The 17361-nt window shown below is 46.1% G+C and overlaps 1 protein-coding gene across 1 annotated transcript in view; it reads right to left on the bottom strand.

The window, feature by feature from the left end:
* The window catches only part of SUSD1 (sushi domain containing 1), a 144871-nt gene that overhangs the window by 81349 nt on the left and 46161 nt on the right, over positions 1-17361 (bottom strand). Inside the window, exons 6-7 of the mRNA XM_056117123.1 lie at positions 15926-16105; positions 1005-1102 (exon numbers count right to left, since the gene is read on the bottom strand). Of these exons, the coding sequence (XP_055973098.1) occupies positions 1005-1102; positions 15926-16105 (278 nt within the window). The remainder of the gene's footprint in view (positions 1-1004; positions 1103-15925; positions 16106-17361) is intronic.

Consider the following 17361-nt stretch of genomic DNA (forward strand, 5'->3'; position numbering starts at 1 on the left):
CCCGCAGTGACGAAACTTGTTGGGCCTCACAGGATGCGGGTGAAACCGGTCCTGGTCTCTCCGTCCCAACAAGACCCCAAATCATTGCCCACGAACAGCCTCTCTGGCTCCTGATCAAGCTGCTCAACGGCCATGATCCCAGAGACTCAGGAGCAAATCTCGAAACCCAGCAGATTTTGGCATAAATCCCTCTAAATTTAAGTGTTAAAGTTTCAGAATTTCAAAATCACATGGCCCTACTGCAGCCACGCGACATCATGTGTTATTCATAACCAGCAATAGAACACAAATTGTCTATTGTTGCCTTTTCAGCAGATCTGAGTGTTGGGGTAAAATCTTAAATAATGGTGGGTCTGGTGTCGAAATAGTGAATGTGATCAAAGTAGAGAGAGAGTAATGTAGAAATCATCTGCCCCACATGTAGGGGGAGGGATGGGGGCATACTGGGGTTGTTGGTGGTGGAGAATGGGCACTGGTGAAGGTATGGGTGTTTCATTGTATGACCGAGATTTAGACCCGAAAGCTTTGTAACTGCTCTCACGGTGATTCAATAAATAAAATTATAAAAAATGAAAAAAAAGTAAGGTGGAGTTCATGCATAATTCAATCAGCTAATCAGTGGCTGAATAAATAGCAGTACTCCTACATTAAAAAAAAAATACGTGCGTGCGAGCCCACCACCAATAATGGAGGCAGCCCCGGTTGAGGACTACATGTTGCCTCCCAACCCAGATGCTTCCAGGCTAGCTCATTCTCCAGGGAAGTGAAACCAAGTGCTTGAACACAAGTGACAGTGACGGATTGAATGCAAACACACACACACACACACACACACACACACACACACACACACACACACTGTCAAAGACAAATACATTAAACACAAAATGTAAACCCAAACAATCTAGGCATCTTAAAATCTCTGTTCCCTTTTCCGAAGGACAGCTGGACGGGAAAGCCACTGGCCCGAGTCCAGGCAGGAAAGAGCAGGTCACTGCACTTACCACATACGTTGTCCTGGACTGCAGGCTTCCTGGGTTTACTTGCCACCTCACACAGGTATTATTAAACACTGAGAGGTCGCTGATTTCTGTGATGATTTCTAAAATAGAAAAATTAAAAAGGGTCAGAGGGAGTGAAGCTACTCACAAACTGTATCCCCGGGCTTTGGGAAACACTGAAGGTGGACGCCTTTGGGGAGCATGACTTGGCTGGTTCTGCAAGCCCCCATTCATGAGCTGACTTGGGGAAATGGAACGAGCAGAGCAAACTAACCCGTTCAATCACCTGGAGAATTAATCTTCATCAGGATGAGCCGGGGTTGTGATCTGACTCGGCAAGGGGGGTGGGGGAGGCGGGGAAGAGCCCACTTGTGTCTAGAGAATTCTGTGGTCGGACTGCCAGGCCACTGGGTGCCACTGGTGCTCCGTTCATGTGGGCTGGCAGCAGGCCACAGCCAGGTCCTGTGTCTGCCCTGCAGCCACAAAGGTAAAGCCCTCTTCCGGCTTCCTGTCCTTATTCTGTCCCTCCAGCTGGGAATGCTGTCTGCAGGCCACTTCTGGCCCCCAGAGGGAAAAGGCGAACACCACCTCACGGGCCATCCTCAGGAGCAGCTTGAGAGGGGAAATGAAACAAGTTCTCCAAGTGGTCCTGATACTTCTGGGGTTACCCATCATGGAAACTATGCAGTGCGAACTCTGGGAAGTCCACAGACGTCTTCAGGTTGCTTCTGCTTCTGCCTTTAGAGTACTGTGACTGGATGCCACATAGGGGAAGTGGCCAAGCAGAAACTCATGCGAGGGTCTTGGTTTCCTGAGGAATGTTGGGTCTCCTAGGAACTCATTCAGATGGGGAACGGGCAAAGATCCAGCTTCTCATCCACATAAAATTAAATTCCCTCCTGATAAGATAGGCTATCTCTTTGCTGCAGATGATATGATCTTTTGGTTCGAACTCCAGCATCTCATAAGTTCCCCAGAACACCGCCAGGAGTAATTCCTGAGTGCAGAGCCAGTAGTAACCCCTGGGCATCGCCAGGTGTGACCCAAAAAGCAAAAAAGAAAAAAAAGTCCTAAGAAATTCACCCAAAACTGTCAGAACTTAGGAAGAAATTCAGCCAGGTTTCAGGATACAAAGTCAATATACAAAATCAAGTATTTCTGCACAATTTTTTAAAATCTAGAAGTGGACTTAAGATAATTTCATCAAAGGATGGAGAGATAGTACAGCAGGTAGGGTGTTTGGCTTGCATGCAGCTGACCCAAGTTCAATGCCCAGCATCCCAAAAGGTCCTCCAAGCACTGCCACTGAGTGCAGAGCCAGGAGTACAGAGCCAGAAGAGCCCTGAGCACTGCTAAGTGTGACCCAAAAACAAAAACAAAATAAGAAAAAAAAAAAAAAGAACTTCGTCTATAGTAGCAAAAGAAATAAAAATTGTCTGCAGAACCATAATATCAATAAGTAGAGAGAAAGAGGGAAATTGTCTGTCATAGAGGCAGGGGGAGGGATGGGCTGGGATGGAGGGTGGGGAGAGGGATACTGGGGGCATCGGTGGTGACAAACGCGCAGTGATGGAGGGATGGGTGTTCAATCATTGCATGACTGAAACTCATACATGAAAGCTTTATAACTGTACCTCATGGTGATTCAATAAAATAAATAAATGATTTCGTACTGAAAAAAAAAATTGCCTGCAGGCGGAAGTGAAATCCTCTCCTTCCCAGAGGGCAGAATCCTCATTGCCCCAAACAAGAATATCCCACAGCCCACGTTCAGCATTTCCATGGAATGCGCCACCTCCGGTGAGTTTTGTTGACACTCTCTAGCTCATCATTTCTTGTTCCGAGCCGAGATGGGCTTTGACGGTGTGATTGAGTCTGGTCTCATTCTGGGACATCCCAGTTGGGGTTCCCACATCCAAACACACAATCTGATGATGCGAGGGAGTAGACGCCCGGGACACTGGGAGGTGAGGAAGGAGAGGACTCCCGGGGGCCTGGGAGGTGAGCCCTCTCTTTCTTTCCCTGGAGGATCAACTCCACAAAAACCCTTTCACCCCAGCTGCTTCACAGATGGCAACAAGGCTTCCTTCCGTCCCTCCTGACCTCACCCACCTTGGCACTCTGGGATACAGTCCCCGCTGCAGCAGAATACATACAAGCTCTCTGCCCCGCATGCTGTCTCTCCAAGTTAGGCTCCTCTCAAGAAGTGGCGGTCACTTTCCACTTTGAAAAAACTTGGTTCGACACACACATCTTGGACTCAAGCAACTTGCTGCAGAGATGGCCCTGGACTTTGCAATAGGCCATTTCCACTGGGCTACTTCAGATGGGGCAGCTGCTGTCTTTCTGCCTGCTCTCTAAGAGCCCCAGTGGCTGCCATTTTCTAGAAGTCAGCGAGAAGCTCCAGGTATGAGTGGCAGTGGTGGCAAATCCCAAGCCTCACGGGACAGGGGAGGAGCGAGCCCTTCTCCTTCCCCCCACCCCGATGGGACCCTGAGATGATGCAAAATCCGGCCACCATCTACTTAAGCTCCCACATAGCCATGATCCAGAGACACACAAACGAATCTCAGACCCATGCAACTTGCTGCAGTGATCTCTTCAGACCCTAATTATTAAAATTTTAGAATTTCTAGAGTGCAACATTGTATTATATCCATAACAAGCAATACAAAACACATTGTCTAGCATTGCCTTTTCAGCTGGGGCGGGAGTGATAGCACAGTGGGTAGGGTGTTTGCCTTGCAAGCAGCCAACATGGCCAACCCGAGTTCAATTCCTCCACCCCTCTCGGAGAGCCCAGCAAGCTACTGAGAGTATCTCGCCCGCACAGCAAAGCCTGGCAAGCTACCTGTGGTGTATTCAATATGCCAAACACAGTAACAAGTCTCACAATGTTACTGGGCCCACTCGAGCAAATCGATGAACAACGGGTGAACAGTGACAGTGACAGTGCCATTTCGGCAGGCATGAGTGGTGGTGGGACTGGTCTGGAAATATCGAAGGTAATTAAAGTAGAGAAAGAGAGTATTGTGCAAACTGTCTGCCACGCGGGCAGGAGGAGGTGTGGAATGGGGTGGGGGGGGGGGATACTGGGGATTTTGGTGGTGCAAAACATGCACTGGTGAAGGGATGGGTATTTGATGACTCTACGGTCAAAGCTTAAACATGAAAGTTTTGTTACTGTACCTCACGGTAAATCATAAAAAAATAAAAAATGAAAGTAAAGAAAAAACATGGTTCTCATCCACTCAGTTTCTGTGCCTCCCTTCAAGCAATTCTCATCACAGCCTCCAAGAGGGACAGAATGCCTGATTTTTAAGAAGAAAGCAGACTCCATTTTCCTGTGCTCAGGACCAAAATCACCCTTACACAAGCCCTCACTAACTAATCCCTTCTTGCCCAAGAAGATTTTATGTCTATTAACACACCCTACAGCCATACTGCTGGAGATTTTGCGCCCCACAAAACTGATCCACTAAAAAGGAGTCAGAATAAATAGAAGCAGAGAGAGGAAGACAGGCAAACTCTTGCAGAAACACTAAAGGATCGCCTTGGGAACCTACAGCAGTGGTTTTCAGCCCCTGGTCCAGCTGGCGAAAACAGGTTGAAAATCACTGGCCAAACCATTCCTGGATTTGAAGTACATCAGTACTTCACCTCAGAGGAAAAGAACATTTGAAATCAAAGAGATATCACTGTGGAAATGGATACCCTACAAATTGCAAAGACAGCATCCACTCACAAAGATACTGTTTTGGTTGGGGGCAGCAGCACACAGGGGCCACTTTTGGTGAGGTGTTTGAAAACTATTCCCAGTGGTATGCAGGGCACCACTGATGCCAGGAGACCATGTGGTGCTCCCAGTGGGATCAACCCAGAGCCCTCATGTGCAAATCACACACTCCAGCCTTCTGAGTCAGTGCCCCAGTCCCTGGCACCAATCTTTATAGAACCTAAACAAACCCCCAGTATTCATGCTCCTTCATTCTCCACTGGCCCTCAAAGCCCTTGAGTTCTGACCTTTGACCACACACATCCCTCTGATCCTCCCCACAAGGCTGAGTAGGAAAAGGAAGTATCACACCCCTCACCTTCTCACTGAGGTGCCAGAAAAGCAAATGCCCTTCTCACCTGGGGCCCCTCTCAGCCCAAAGAGAGATCAGGAAGGCGACAGACAGAAACGTTTCCTTCCCCACCCTTCCTCTTTCCCCATTCACTATGACAACTGCAAATGATATCTCCAAATACCATCTGTCCCCAGCCTGTACCATGCTCCCTGCACAGATGGAGGCTAGATCTGATTATAGAGATGTCAGATATTGCCTTCTAAGCAGCAGTTAATGAAATTTGGTTACTCTTCCTTGCAGGTGTCTACAGATCAGGAATGGAAAGACTTCTTTAAAAACAGAGCCAGAGGGTCAGGAGATCGAGCGAGAGTTAAGATGCCTGCCTTGCATGCAACACGCCCCCTATTCAAATCGCTGCATAAGGCCTCCCAAGCCCACCAGGGGTCTCTCCTGAGCAGAGAGCCAAATCCTCAAATAAAACATACCAGAAATGAACTATATGGGGCTGGGGCATTGGTAGAGGGAAGAAGACCGTGGTGAACAGTTCAGTTCTGAAACATTGTATGCCTGGAAGTAATTTCACACAATGACTAAATTAAAAATAAAATGAAAATGTTTAAAAATATATGGGCTTGGGGCTGGAGCGATAGCACAGCGGGTAGGGCGTTTGCCTTGCACGCAGCCAACATGGCCGACACAAGTTCGATTCCCAGCATCCCATATGGTCCCCCGAGCAATTCCTGCATGCATGAGCCAGGAGTAACCACTGAGCATTGCCGGGTGTGACCCAAAAAGCAATATATATATATATATATATATATATGAATATATATATATATATATATATGCTTGGAGTTACAGTGAATAGGGTGCTTGCCTTGCAGGCAGTCAACCAAGGTTTGATCCCCAGCATCCCATATGGTCTCCTTGGAGTAATTCCTGAATGTAGAGCCAGGAATAAAACTGAGCATCACTGGGTGTGGCCCCCAAACCAAAAAGATGTAAATAAAAAGAAATAAAACAAGCACACAAACGCTATCCTTTAAAAAAAAGGGGGGGGGGGGGCGGGAGGGAGTTGGAAGCTTGGAAGACTTTGTCCTAAACCCAGAAGTCTTGTGACTGAAAACTTCTCTGCACATTCTCTTTAGAACTGACTGGGGGGTGGGGGGAGGGTTATGCACCCTTATGCACACTTTACCATTAACTGCGTGACTGCTGAATGCCTAGCATCCACTGAGCTGTGATCAGAACATAACTCCTTTCCTTGGGAACATGTTGTCCAGTGGAGGGAGAAGACATAAGCAAGTGAACAACAAACTGGTCGGTATTAGAGCAAAGAGCAACGGAGCGGAGCAGGACACCAGGAAACAGAGGAAGTAACCAGCAACTCTCACTGCAGGCCTTAGGGCAGCAGGTGTGATGGCGGGTGTGGCCCCATGGCCAAAGTCCAGCCCCAATGCCGCAGAAGGAAAGCATGTGGTCTGGCCCTAAAACATGACAGGACAGACAAAGACGCTGCTTGTCAAGCTGCCTGTGGCCCAACTGCCTATACTGATGGCCCAAGAGTGATGACATAAACATCCAAATGACCTTTGGCAGGAAGGAGGCTGCCCATCCCTGCAGAGGATGAAGACACACACACCTGGGCCATGAGATGCAGCAGCCTGCATGATGGGTCAGCGGTCACATGACGGGGGCGGGTGGTGAGGCTAAGTAGGGGCTCTGGTCAGCCTGGGGAAACACAGACAAGCACTGGCTCACTCTACCAGGAATGGGGGGAGCAAAAGCAGGAAAATGATGGGAACAATGCTTTTAAGAAAGGGAAGGTGCATTCTGCAGGAGACACTTGTTTACATGAACACGGGAAGTAGACGAGCCTGTGTTTCTCAGAGACTGGAACATGCCAGTGCTGAGAGGTCTTCCAAGTAAACCAGACCCCGTGATAATGAGAGTTCTGGAATGATCACTCTGGACAAGAACTGGGTGCTGGAAGGAGGTAAAGGGATGTACATGATAACCATTCAGTACTGTATTGCAAGCCATAATGCACAAAAGGAAAGAGAGAGAAAAAAAGAGAGAGGAGTGTCTGCTGTAGAAGCAGACTGCGGGTTGAGGGGGGTCTTGGGAGAGAAACTGGTGACATTGGTGGTGGGAAATATATACCACCTGGTGAAGGGAAGGGTTTTAGAACCTTGTATGACTACAACCCAATCATGGACAACTTTGTAACTGGGTATCTCACAGTGGTTCAATTAAATAAATAAATACAGATCAAAGAGGCTGAGAGACAGCTCAGGAGGCTAGAGCACATGCTTTGCATATGGATGTCATGGGTCTCAATTCTCAATTCTGCTTGGTCCCTGAAGCACCAGTGGGGGGGAGGGGAAAAAACCTGAGCACTGGAGGTGAAAGTAGCCTCTGAGTACTGCCAGGGGTGGTCCCCAAACCAAATTCACACAGTAAACTTGACTTCAACTTCATAGCCGACTTAAGAAATAATCATAAAAATCACAATAAGCAAAAAATCTGGGTTGTTACTATGGTCCAGGCAGTATGCACAATGTTTTAACTGTAGAGTTTATTTAGTATTCCCAAGAAATGCATGAGGTAGCTACTGCCCTGTCCATTCTACAGATCCAAGGGAAGTAAGGAAACTTCCAGGGCGGGGTGTGCTGGTGACAGTGAAAGTCAGGTGTCCGAACCAGACCTGTCAAACCGTAGCACTGAGGATGAGCCTCAGCAAGGAAGTAAACTGATGACACCAGGGCATGGAGTCTCTGAGACAAGTCTGAAGGAGAAGCAATAGGAAGGACAGGAGAGAAGGTTGACTGCCAGTCTTCGAGCTGAGAGTCCGAATAAATGGTCTTTTCCCATTCCTATAAGAAATGCAAGAGGAAGTGGACCAGATCTGAGAGTAAAAGACAACTGAATTGTGTGAGGAACTTTCTAAATCCGAGTTCTCAAATAACTATTCAGGTGGATAAAGTCCTGTGAGTCCTCTGTGTGTGGATAGTAGTGAAAGCTACAGGTATAGGTGACATCCAGGTAGGACACAGAACACTGGGCAACACCGGAACCCAAGGAGAAAGTGAGGAGAGAGAGCATCAGGGAAGGATGGCAGGAGCTGGCTGAGGGAGCATGAGCCGACAGAGTGAAGGGGAGAGAAGCACAGAGGGCGCTTGCCTTGCACACCACAGGTCCAGGTTCGATCTCCGGTATGACGCATGGCCTCCTGAGCACCGCCAGGAGTGATTCCTAAGTGGAGTAAGCCCTGAGCATCGATGGGTGCGGTACAAAAATGGTGTGCCCTTCCCTTCCCAGTCCCTCACAACCTCCTCACTACCCTCCCCGCAAGGACGTCAAGCAGACCTACGGGGCACTGGGGCTCAATCGTTCTTCTTCCACACAACACTCTGTCCCTTGACAGGGTGCCCAGAGCAGGTTAGGACACTTAGGGCTCTCTGAACTGGGAAAAGAGCAGAGCCTTACAGTGTCCACAGGCACTACACAGATTTGGGAAACCAAATCCTCAGCAGGTAATAGGTAATATGGCACTTTGCTTTAGACACACACATACACACACACACACACACATTATGCCTTGTTTGGAGGCAGTTGGTTTGTTTTGTCCTTAGAGCACACCTACTGGGAGCTTAGGGGCTACTCCAATTTGGCATTCAGGGACCAGAACAGTGCCAAGGACCAAACCCAAGCTGTCCACATACAAAACAGCTGCTCCAGCTCTTTCTTTGAACTACCTCTTCAACCCTGTGTTTTTTTAGTATTCGAATAGCATCCAATATTTCTTTGGGGTACTTAATCACAGATATCACATAAATAATTTCGTAATTATTCAATGTCTATCTCTCCCAAACGTTAAGCTCTATGATGGCAAGAAAAAGAAACAGGTTTATCTCTCCATCCCCAGCATCTAACCCAGTGCCTTGGACTTTTATATTTGCATGTTGGATTATATTTATGTATGTCTGTTGATGTGAGGAGCTACTACTGGTCTGTGCTTGGGGTAGCTCCTGGCAATGCTCCGGGTCCATGCAGTGCTGGGGAGCAAAGCTGGACCTCCAGCTTGCAAAAGCATTTGCTCTATCTCTCTGACCCCATCAATATTTTTGAAATATTTGTTATTTAGTTGGCAGTCTCCTGCCCCCGCGCCTGACTGTCCTCGCCGCAGGGGCCCCTTGGAGGGGAGCAGGTTGAGCTTTCCTCCCCGCCCTGACCAGGGCTCCGGCAGCCAAAGACCTCCAGGACCAGCCACCACCATGCTGAGACCACTCTCCGCACACATGAAGGTACTGGCAGAGGAACAAAGTCACGCGGGTTCCGGGGCCGAGATCTCCAAGCCTACTCGGATTTGGGCCGAGCATCCTCCACCCAGATCCTCCAAATTCCAGTAGGCGGGGGTCACACCCACCAACTGGCCCCCTGGCACTGTGTAATCCCATCAGCAGCCAAGACTCAGAGACTATAAAAACCAGCTCCCGGAACCGGACATCTTATTATGACATCTTATTATCTCATTCCTACTTTGGACAACCTGGCAGGCTACCGAATGTAACCTGCCCACACAGCAGAGTCTGGCAAACTCCCCGTGGCGTACCCAATATGCCAAATACCAGTAACAATGATGGGTCTCATTCTCCTAAAGAGCCTTGAATATAATCTCAGGGCTAGGATGAAGGAGACGTTACTGGGGCCTGCTCGAGGCAATCGATGATTAACAGGATGATTTGTGATTGATTGTGTGATTGTGTTATTTAGTTAATTGGTCAGGTGAGTGGGTGGATGGGCAGACAGATAATCAACAATGCCTAAGGATGAAGAAAGCCTGAGCAGAATGGGACTGAAACTAGAACATGAACTTGGCTATCAGATGTCATCTGTGACCTTGGTACAGAGCGGTGGTGACGTGGGGCTCTCTGATGCCAACTCTCCTATGGCGGAAGAGGATGAGCAGGAAGAGAGGCAGAGAGGCAGAGAGCAAAGGACTCTCAGTGATCCCGCCTGGACAGGGACTGGCCCAATAAACTACTGAAGTAGGTTTCCAATTTTAGAGCCTTTTCCCTTAGCTTTGGAAACAGCAAAAGGTCAGAAAGAATAAATTCAAGTGGTCTAATCAGATGGTCAAGCTAGTTGCCATTTCTAGCTGAAAATAGCATCTGATTTTAAAAGTGTTATGATTTACCTTTTAATATTACTCATTAACTACTTCCAAATGCAATGTCCACTCAAGGATTCATTCATTCATTCATTCATCATTCATCAAGGATTACCCCAAAAAATGTTCAGAATGATATTATTCTGCTATGTTTTCTTTTTTTAATTTTTTTTGAGGCGGGGGTGGGGTGGAGAATCACTCCTGGTGGTGCCTGAAGGACCATCTGTGGTGCCAGGGATCAGCAGCGGCCTGTGAGGTAAGTCCCTTAGCCACTGTATTGTCTCCAGCCCACATACATTTTCTCTCTTTTAAATTTTCATAATCACATAAAGTAGGAGGAAGCAGCATGGTTTAAAATTATGCTTCCCTCACTCTCGAAGGCTCTTCCATCCATGTTACAAAGACCATAGCCATTGAATACAGTGCCAATGCCCCATTTTTATGCCTGTGACTCAGAAGGGCCATTTCAGTTTATAGAAGCAGTTTGGCATTTGTACTTGCAACTTCGATGGTTACCTGCATGTCCATTGCTGGCAACGGACTTTGTCGTTAAAACCTGACTCCTCAGTTAAGGGCGCTACACTGTGGTTTTGTCTTCACTTACTCAGTAAAACTACTTGTTATAGAAATATATTTCAGTTAATTCTGAAATGTGTCATTTTGAACAAAATAACCTTAAAAGCAATACAGACTTGTGATTCATTAAGATATTCAGATCTTGTTAAAAGAAACAATAAAAAAAATAAAATAATAAAATTATGCTTTCCTCAAAGGAACAGATAAAACCAAATAAAAACACTCCCAGACCCTCAGACTACAGAACTGAGGTGACCAGAGGGAGGTGGGGAGAGGACTTCAAAGGTGGGGCGCTTTTCCAGGAACTGTGGTAGAGGAATATGGGTACTTTGGTGATGGCTGTGGTGTGGCAATGCATCTTGAAGAGGTCATGGAAATTAACATTACCTCAACGGGAATAAAATTTGTATTTCTAAAATGCATTATACCCTTTACAAGGATTTTTGGAGTCAAATGAATTTTCATATTGGCTTTGTACTAAAGTTTTTCATTGTTGTGGGGACCATACGTGGTGGTACTCAGGGGCCCTGGACTACCCCGAGACCCTCAGGAGGCCATGGGGTTCCAGGGACTTGAACACATAAAGTATGTGTTTGCCCACTTGAGCCACTGCCCTGGCTAGTCTATATTAAGGGAGGGGGGGGGGGGGAGAAACAGAACTATAATAAACTCATCATTTTATATATTTCAAAATGCCTTTGATTGAAAATTTTTTAATTATAAAATTAACTTTTAAACATCAGTTGCTGAAAGAAACTTGTAAAACAAAGAAAACTTTTATGGCAGGGCAGTGAACACCTTTGGGGTGGCATATAAATAATTCAAAGCCTGGCACGAGGAGACTGACTGTAGGTTTTCGGGCTTATGTCTGCTCAAACCCGACCTCTCCCACTTGCTAGTCACTGTGAGATCCAGAGAAAGTTACTTCACTTCTATGAGTCTCCGATTACTCATCTATAAAATGAAAATAACAATACTCCCTTCACAGGATTTTCTAAAAACAACAGGAAATGAGCATTAAGAACTTCGCAAGGGGGCCAGAGAGAACACAGCAGCTAAGGCACTCTCGAGGGTATGCAGCCAAGACAGGTTCAATCCCCGACTCCACTTCTGTTCCCCCCAAGCACCACCAGGAGTGGCCCAGAGCACAGAACCAGGAGGAAGCCACTGGGCGTGGCCCAAGCTGCCCAGCCCCCCTAAAAAAAAAACCCAGACGAGTAAGCCAGTGCTCAAGAGTAAGAAGCTCTATAATGCTCGAAGCCCAAATTCAAACACAGTTTTGAACAAATTTCAGGCACACAGGTATTTATACATTATGTCCCTGCATTCAGCTGACCCTTCTTTCTCATCTGAAATGTGTCTGGTGGTATGTCACCACCCACTGGGCTGATGAGGAGGGCCAGCAACAAAGCCAGCGGGTAGAGAGGAACAGCGGGCCTGACGGCAGACAAACTCAGCATCCGAGACAGCGCGGGGGGCTCAGAGAACCATCCAGCCCAGAGACGGCCTGAGGTCCCACAGAGATGTTACCCTAAGAGCACGCAGGGAGTAAGCATCAACCTTTAATTATTAACTCAGATTTTAAACATAAAAAGGTCAAATGACCTGTGCAAAATGAAAGCCAGAAACCATCTTATCAAGAATGAATCAGCTACTTTGATCTTGAGGTGAACCAACTCACGAAACATCAAGCTTCCACCTGGGGTTTTTCCAGACACTAAAGTGGTTGCCTAATTCTCAGCTGTCTGCAGTTTCCAGTCCAAACTGGCCTTTAAAAAAAAAAAAAGCATCCCAGCACCGTGCCAAAGTTCACACTCCATTAGTAACACATACAGATCGGTGCTACTAACAGAGAAACAAGGGCTCCAAACGATATTTTCAAGATAACTGAAAAATGATCCCAATGAAGATAAATGAGTCCACCCAGTTAGGAGCTAAACTCCAGTTTGGAGTATTAGAAAATGGGCTAGGTGTAGTGAAAACAGAGAGCAGAGGTAGAGGACGTTCAGAGCTGAGGTAGAAAAGGAGAAGGTGAAGGGGTGAAGGCAAAAGCGGGAAGTGAGCGTCAAGGAAGAAAAATGTCACACACACACACAGAGGGAGCTGGGGCAAGAAAAGAGACTTGAGGGGGGAAAAAATGGAGGTGGGGGGGTGGAAGAAACGCAGGAAGGGGCAAGGAGAAGCCAGAGCCAATCTCACATTTCCAGAAGCCTCGCCTACCTACCCACCCAGAGATCGTGTGCTCCGCACCATGAATTAATCAGCATGTAAATCACCCCCTTTATCTGCGGAAATTGAATTTAGCTGCCAATCTTGATTGAGGGCACAGAGGCCTCTGCAGAGAGATCACAGCTCTTGGGGAGAATGCCTTTTCTCTCCTTAAATCAAAGCCTGCTCAGACCCATGGCAACAGCTGCAGCTGGGGCTGCAGACTCTGTGAAAGGTGGCAGGCTGAGGACGGTAATTATAATTAGCAGTTACATAACATGTTTGTTCTTCAAAGTGCTCTACAAGCATCAGCTAATTAATAGCTTACTATGCCCCATGCAGACCCACTGGTTTTTCATGTAGTGACTAATCCTTGTACCCCATGAATTCAGAATGCTGCAGGCAGAGAGGCTTGAGCAATGAATTAAATGGCCTGGGGTCCAGAAGCTATGCCCAGCTCTTGTACCAACTGATTCCACAGGTAGCATGAGGCCAGTAACACTTGCATGTTGAATTCAGCATCCTGAGATGCAGCTGCCTCACTTCCACAGATGACTCAGAGTGGCTCAGTTAGAGATGCAAGAAGGGGCTGGGATGATTGAGTCTAGAACAATAGGGGACTCTTCTCGGTTTCACAGTTATTAAGACTGGGACTGTGGAATCCCTGACTCTAGTTATAGATCTGTCTGTTACAGACCTGTCTGTGCTGCTCAGTGTAAGGTGGGCAAGTCAATGAGGTGGGAGAGAAGGTTGTTCTGGATCTTGGGTTCTCGTCCATGTCTACCCTTCATTTTCTGACTGGACTCTAGCTGACATCCTCAGGGATGCACATTAGAGATGAGTGAAGGTGGGAACTGCATGGCCCAGCAAAGCCTCAGTTCTCCACCTGTTCCAGAAATGCCTTACTAGAGGACTTCAGAGAATCATAAATATCACGAATTTGTAAAACTCTGTGTGTGTGTGTGTGTGTGTGTGTGTGTGTGTGTGTGTGTGTGAATTTCCTTGGAGAAAGGTCTGTTTACCCTCTTGGCGACAAATTCCAGGAAGATAGCATTTATCAAATACCTCACACATAGTATATGTGAAAGAGCTATCAAATGAGTTGATCGAATGAGCTGAATTCATCCAATTCCTATGTCCAAAATAGTTATGAACCACTGCTCTATGGAAAATCATCACCAGAAGCAAACGTGTTTTGCTTGTTCAGGCCAGACATTCCTATGAAAAACTGTGGGGAGGCCAAGACATGCTGTCATAACTTTACTGCAAGTCTAGCCAGAGACCCTTCGAGTCAAAGCTCCCTTCAGGTTCTTCAGATACCACTCCCGCAGGTGCGTCTTCAGAGCCACGCAAGTCAACCACTAGAAACAGATTTCCAGAGTTATTCAAGACTATGTAACAGTTACTTGTCACACACCCACAAATATTTAGTCCTTTTTTTTTAACCACCTTGTTTCTTGGAGGCAGATGAGTGAAATGAAGTATATGGAAGTTTTACTTCTGATTCATGGGATTTTCCTCAGCCAAGGTTAATTATTTGAGGAAGATGGCTAAAATGGTTAAAATGGGTGAAATTTAGGTAAAATGGGTATAGTGCTGTAAACTTTTCAAAATGTTCCCATAGATAACTATTTCATAGTATTCTCTCTTTGAAGAAAAAAAAACAGACTTTAATTCTTTTTATGGATGAGAAACACTCAGAATAATTTTTTTATGTAATGACATAGTTATTAGTACGTAACATTGAACTCAAAACTCCTACTCACCAATAATTTCATTTTGGGATCTAGATCCAAAAAAACTAAAAGCAAGATCTCAAGGAGGTATTTGTGTTCTCATGTCCATGAAGTATTCTTCACAATTGTTAAAAGGTGGAAATAACCTAAGTGCCAATCACTGGCTGAATAAACAAAATATGATATATTCATAAGAGGAATATTACTCATCCCTAAATATTAAAACCCTGCCATTTGGAACAATATGGATTATCTTGTAGTTCATTATGCTAAGTGAAATAAGCCCTTCACAGAGGGACAATGATGCATGATTTCACTTTGAAGAGTTTTCTAAGTGTGTCAAACTCATAGTAACAGGAAGTAGATTATAGTTCCAGGGGCTAGAGTTAAGGTGGGGATAGGAAGGCACAGTTGTTATGAGTACAGAGTTCCAGTTTTTCAAGATGACGAAGTTCTGAAGATTACACAATCATGTGAATACCTTAACAGTTAAAGATGATTAAAATGCTAAATGCTATGCTATGTGTATTTTGCCATAATTTTTAAAACAGTTTAAAAAAACTCTCTTTCATTATGGGCTGGAGCGATAGCACAGCGGGTAGGGCGTTCGCCTTACAAGTGGCCAACATGGCCGACCCGAGTTCGATTCCTCCGCCCCTCTCGGAGAGCCCGGCAAGCTACCGAGAGTATTCGATATGCCAGACACAGTAACAACACAGTCTCCAATGGAGACGTTACTGGGCCCGCTCGAGCAAATCGACGATCAACGGGAGGGCCTTTACCTTTACCTTTACCTCTTTCATTATAATACCTTTTACCTATAAAACTGTCAACATGTGCTAAGCCAGAACATTAAAGTATGGCCGCCTGGAAAATGGTTCATGTAGAAAAATTTCTCTGCCAGCCAAGCAGAAGAGACAGGAATCACTGTGATTTAACGGGAGTTTTAAAAATCGAACGCAGAAAATTTTCCATCCAAGTTATGTTCCCAATTCATCTTCCAGATCTTCAGGATTTAGCTGGCTGACAGAACTAAAGCCACACACCCACCTGGCTGAGCTGCACAGCCAGGGACAGCAGGGAGAGAGGACATAGCACCTGAATGGTTGTACGTCCCACACTCTGCCTCGTAAAGAGAACCTCAAGCAATGGAGCCTATACCTGTGCAAGTCACAGTACTTTCACTCCAGGTGCCTTTCTCTGTGCAGACGGAAGTGATGGGTCCTTCCAGGCTGTTGAAGCCCTCCTGGCACATGTAATGAGCCACACCACCTAGGCCGGAGCTGTGATTCTCCACCAGGAATGCATGCTGCACTTCAGGAGGAGGGCCGCAGTTGATCTCTGCAATGGGAAGTAGCACAGAGTCAGTGAGGACCCCAACTTCTTCCCCATGATCAGTATTTGGGAAACAAACATGAGTCATGATGGAGTCACTTATACAGGAAAAGGGACAACATAAGCCACATTCAATGATCCAAATGCAGGTATGTAAGCTATTAAAAATAAGGTCTGTACCGAACATGTTTGCCACTCAATGACGCTTTTGCAAACCTCAGCAAACAAAAGGAGAGAGAGAACAAAGGGGAATGCCCTGCCACAGATGCGGGATGGGATGGGGGTAGGGGAAGGATGGGAGGGTTACTAGGATCATTGGTGGAGAATGGGCACTGGTAGAGGGATGGAAACTCGATCATTGTATAACTGAAACCCACGTACAAAAACTTGTAAGGTCAACAACTGTACCTCATGGTGTTTCATTAATAATAAAAAAAAATAATGTCTGTAAAGATGACTCATAAGTAAAAGAAAACAGGTATGTTTGACTTTTAAAAACTTCACACTTTGTGTGTATGTCAGGGGTGGGCTTGAGGGCGGTACCACACCCAGTGTCCCTCAGGAACTATTCCTGTGCTCAGAGGTTACCCCTGGCAGTGCTCAGGGAACTATATTTGGTGCTGGGATCAAACCAGGTTCAGCAACAAGGTAAGCACCTTAACTTCTATAGTAACTCTCTAGCCCAAAGAAAGTCACATTTTGATGAAATTTATACATTAGGAGCCAGAGAAATGATGCAAAGGGATACCCGAGTTTGATCACTGGCAGCTCACAGCTCCCTGGCAAACACCATGCTGGGAAGCCCCCAAGTTCTTCCAGGTAGGAATCCTCCAGAAAAGAACGTTTTACTTTTTAAAAACTTCAGTTCACAGAAAAAATTTAAGTTGTTTTTTGGTTTTTGTTTTGTTTTGTTTTTTAACATAGTAAAGCCTCCAACGCCTCTTTTATCGCATGTTCCAAGGAACAATTCTTCTCCAGTGTTGAAAACGGCATGATGTGATTGATGCCTTCTCTTATTGGTCAGACCAATGATGTCGTACTTGATCTTTCACGCTTGTACCATCAGGTCCTCGATGGATGCATCTGATGCTAGCATACATGCACTGAAAGTACAATCATTTTTGTCTTCCTTCGTTTTGGGAGCCTAGTTTGGCCTTGAGATTTTATCAGCCTCTCCTTCCTCATCCTTCTCAAGGCTGCCATATTGGTGACGCCTTCAGGGTCAGGGAAATGAGACCCATTGTAATTACTGGTTTTGGCAT

The sequence above is a fragment of the Sorex fumeus genome, unplaced genomic scaffold (genome assembly GCF_029834395.1).
Source record: "Sorex fumeus unplaced genomic scaffold, SorFum_2.1 ptg000034l, whole genome shotgun sequence".
NCBI classification, from domain to species: Eukaryota; Metazoa; Chordata; class Mammalia; order Eulipotyphla; family Soricidae; genus Sorex; species Sorex fumeus.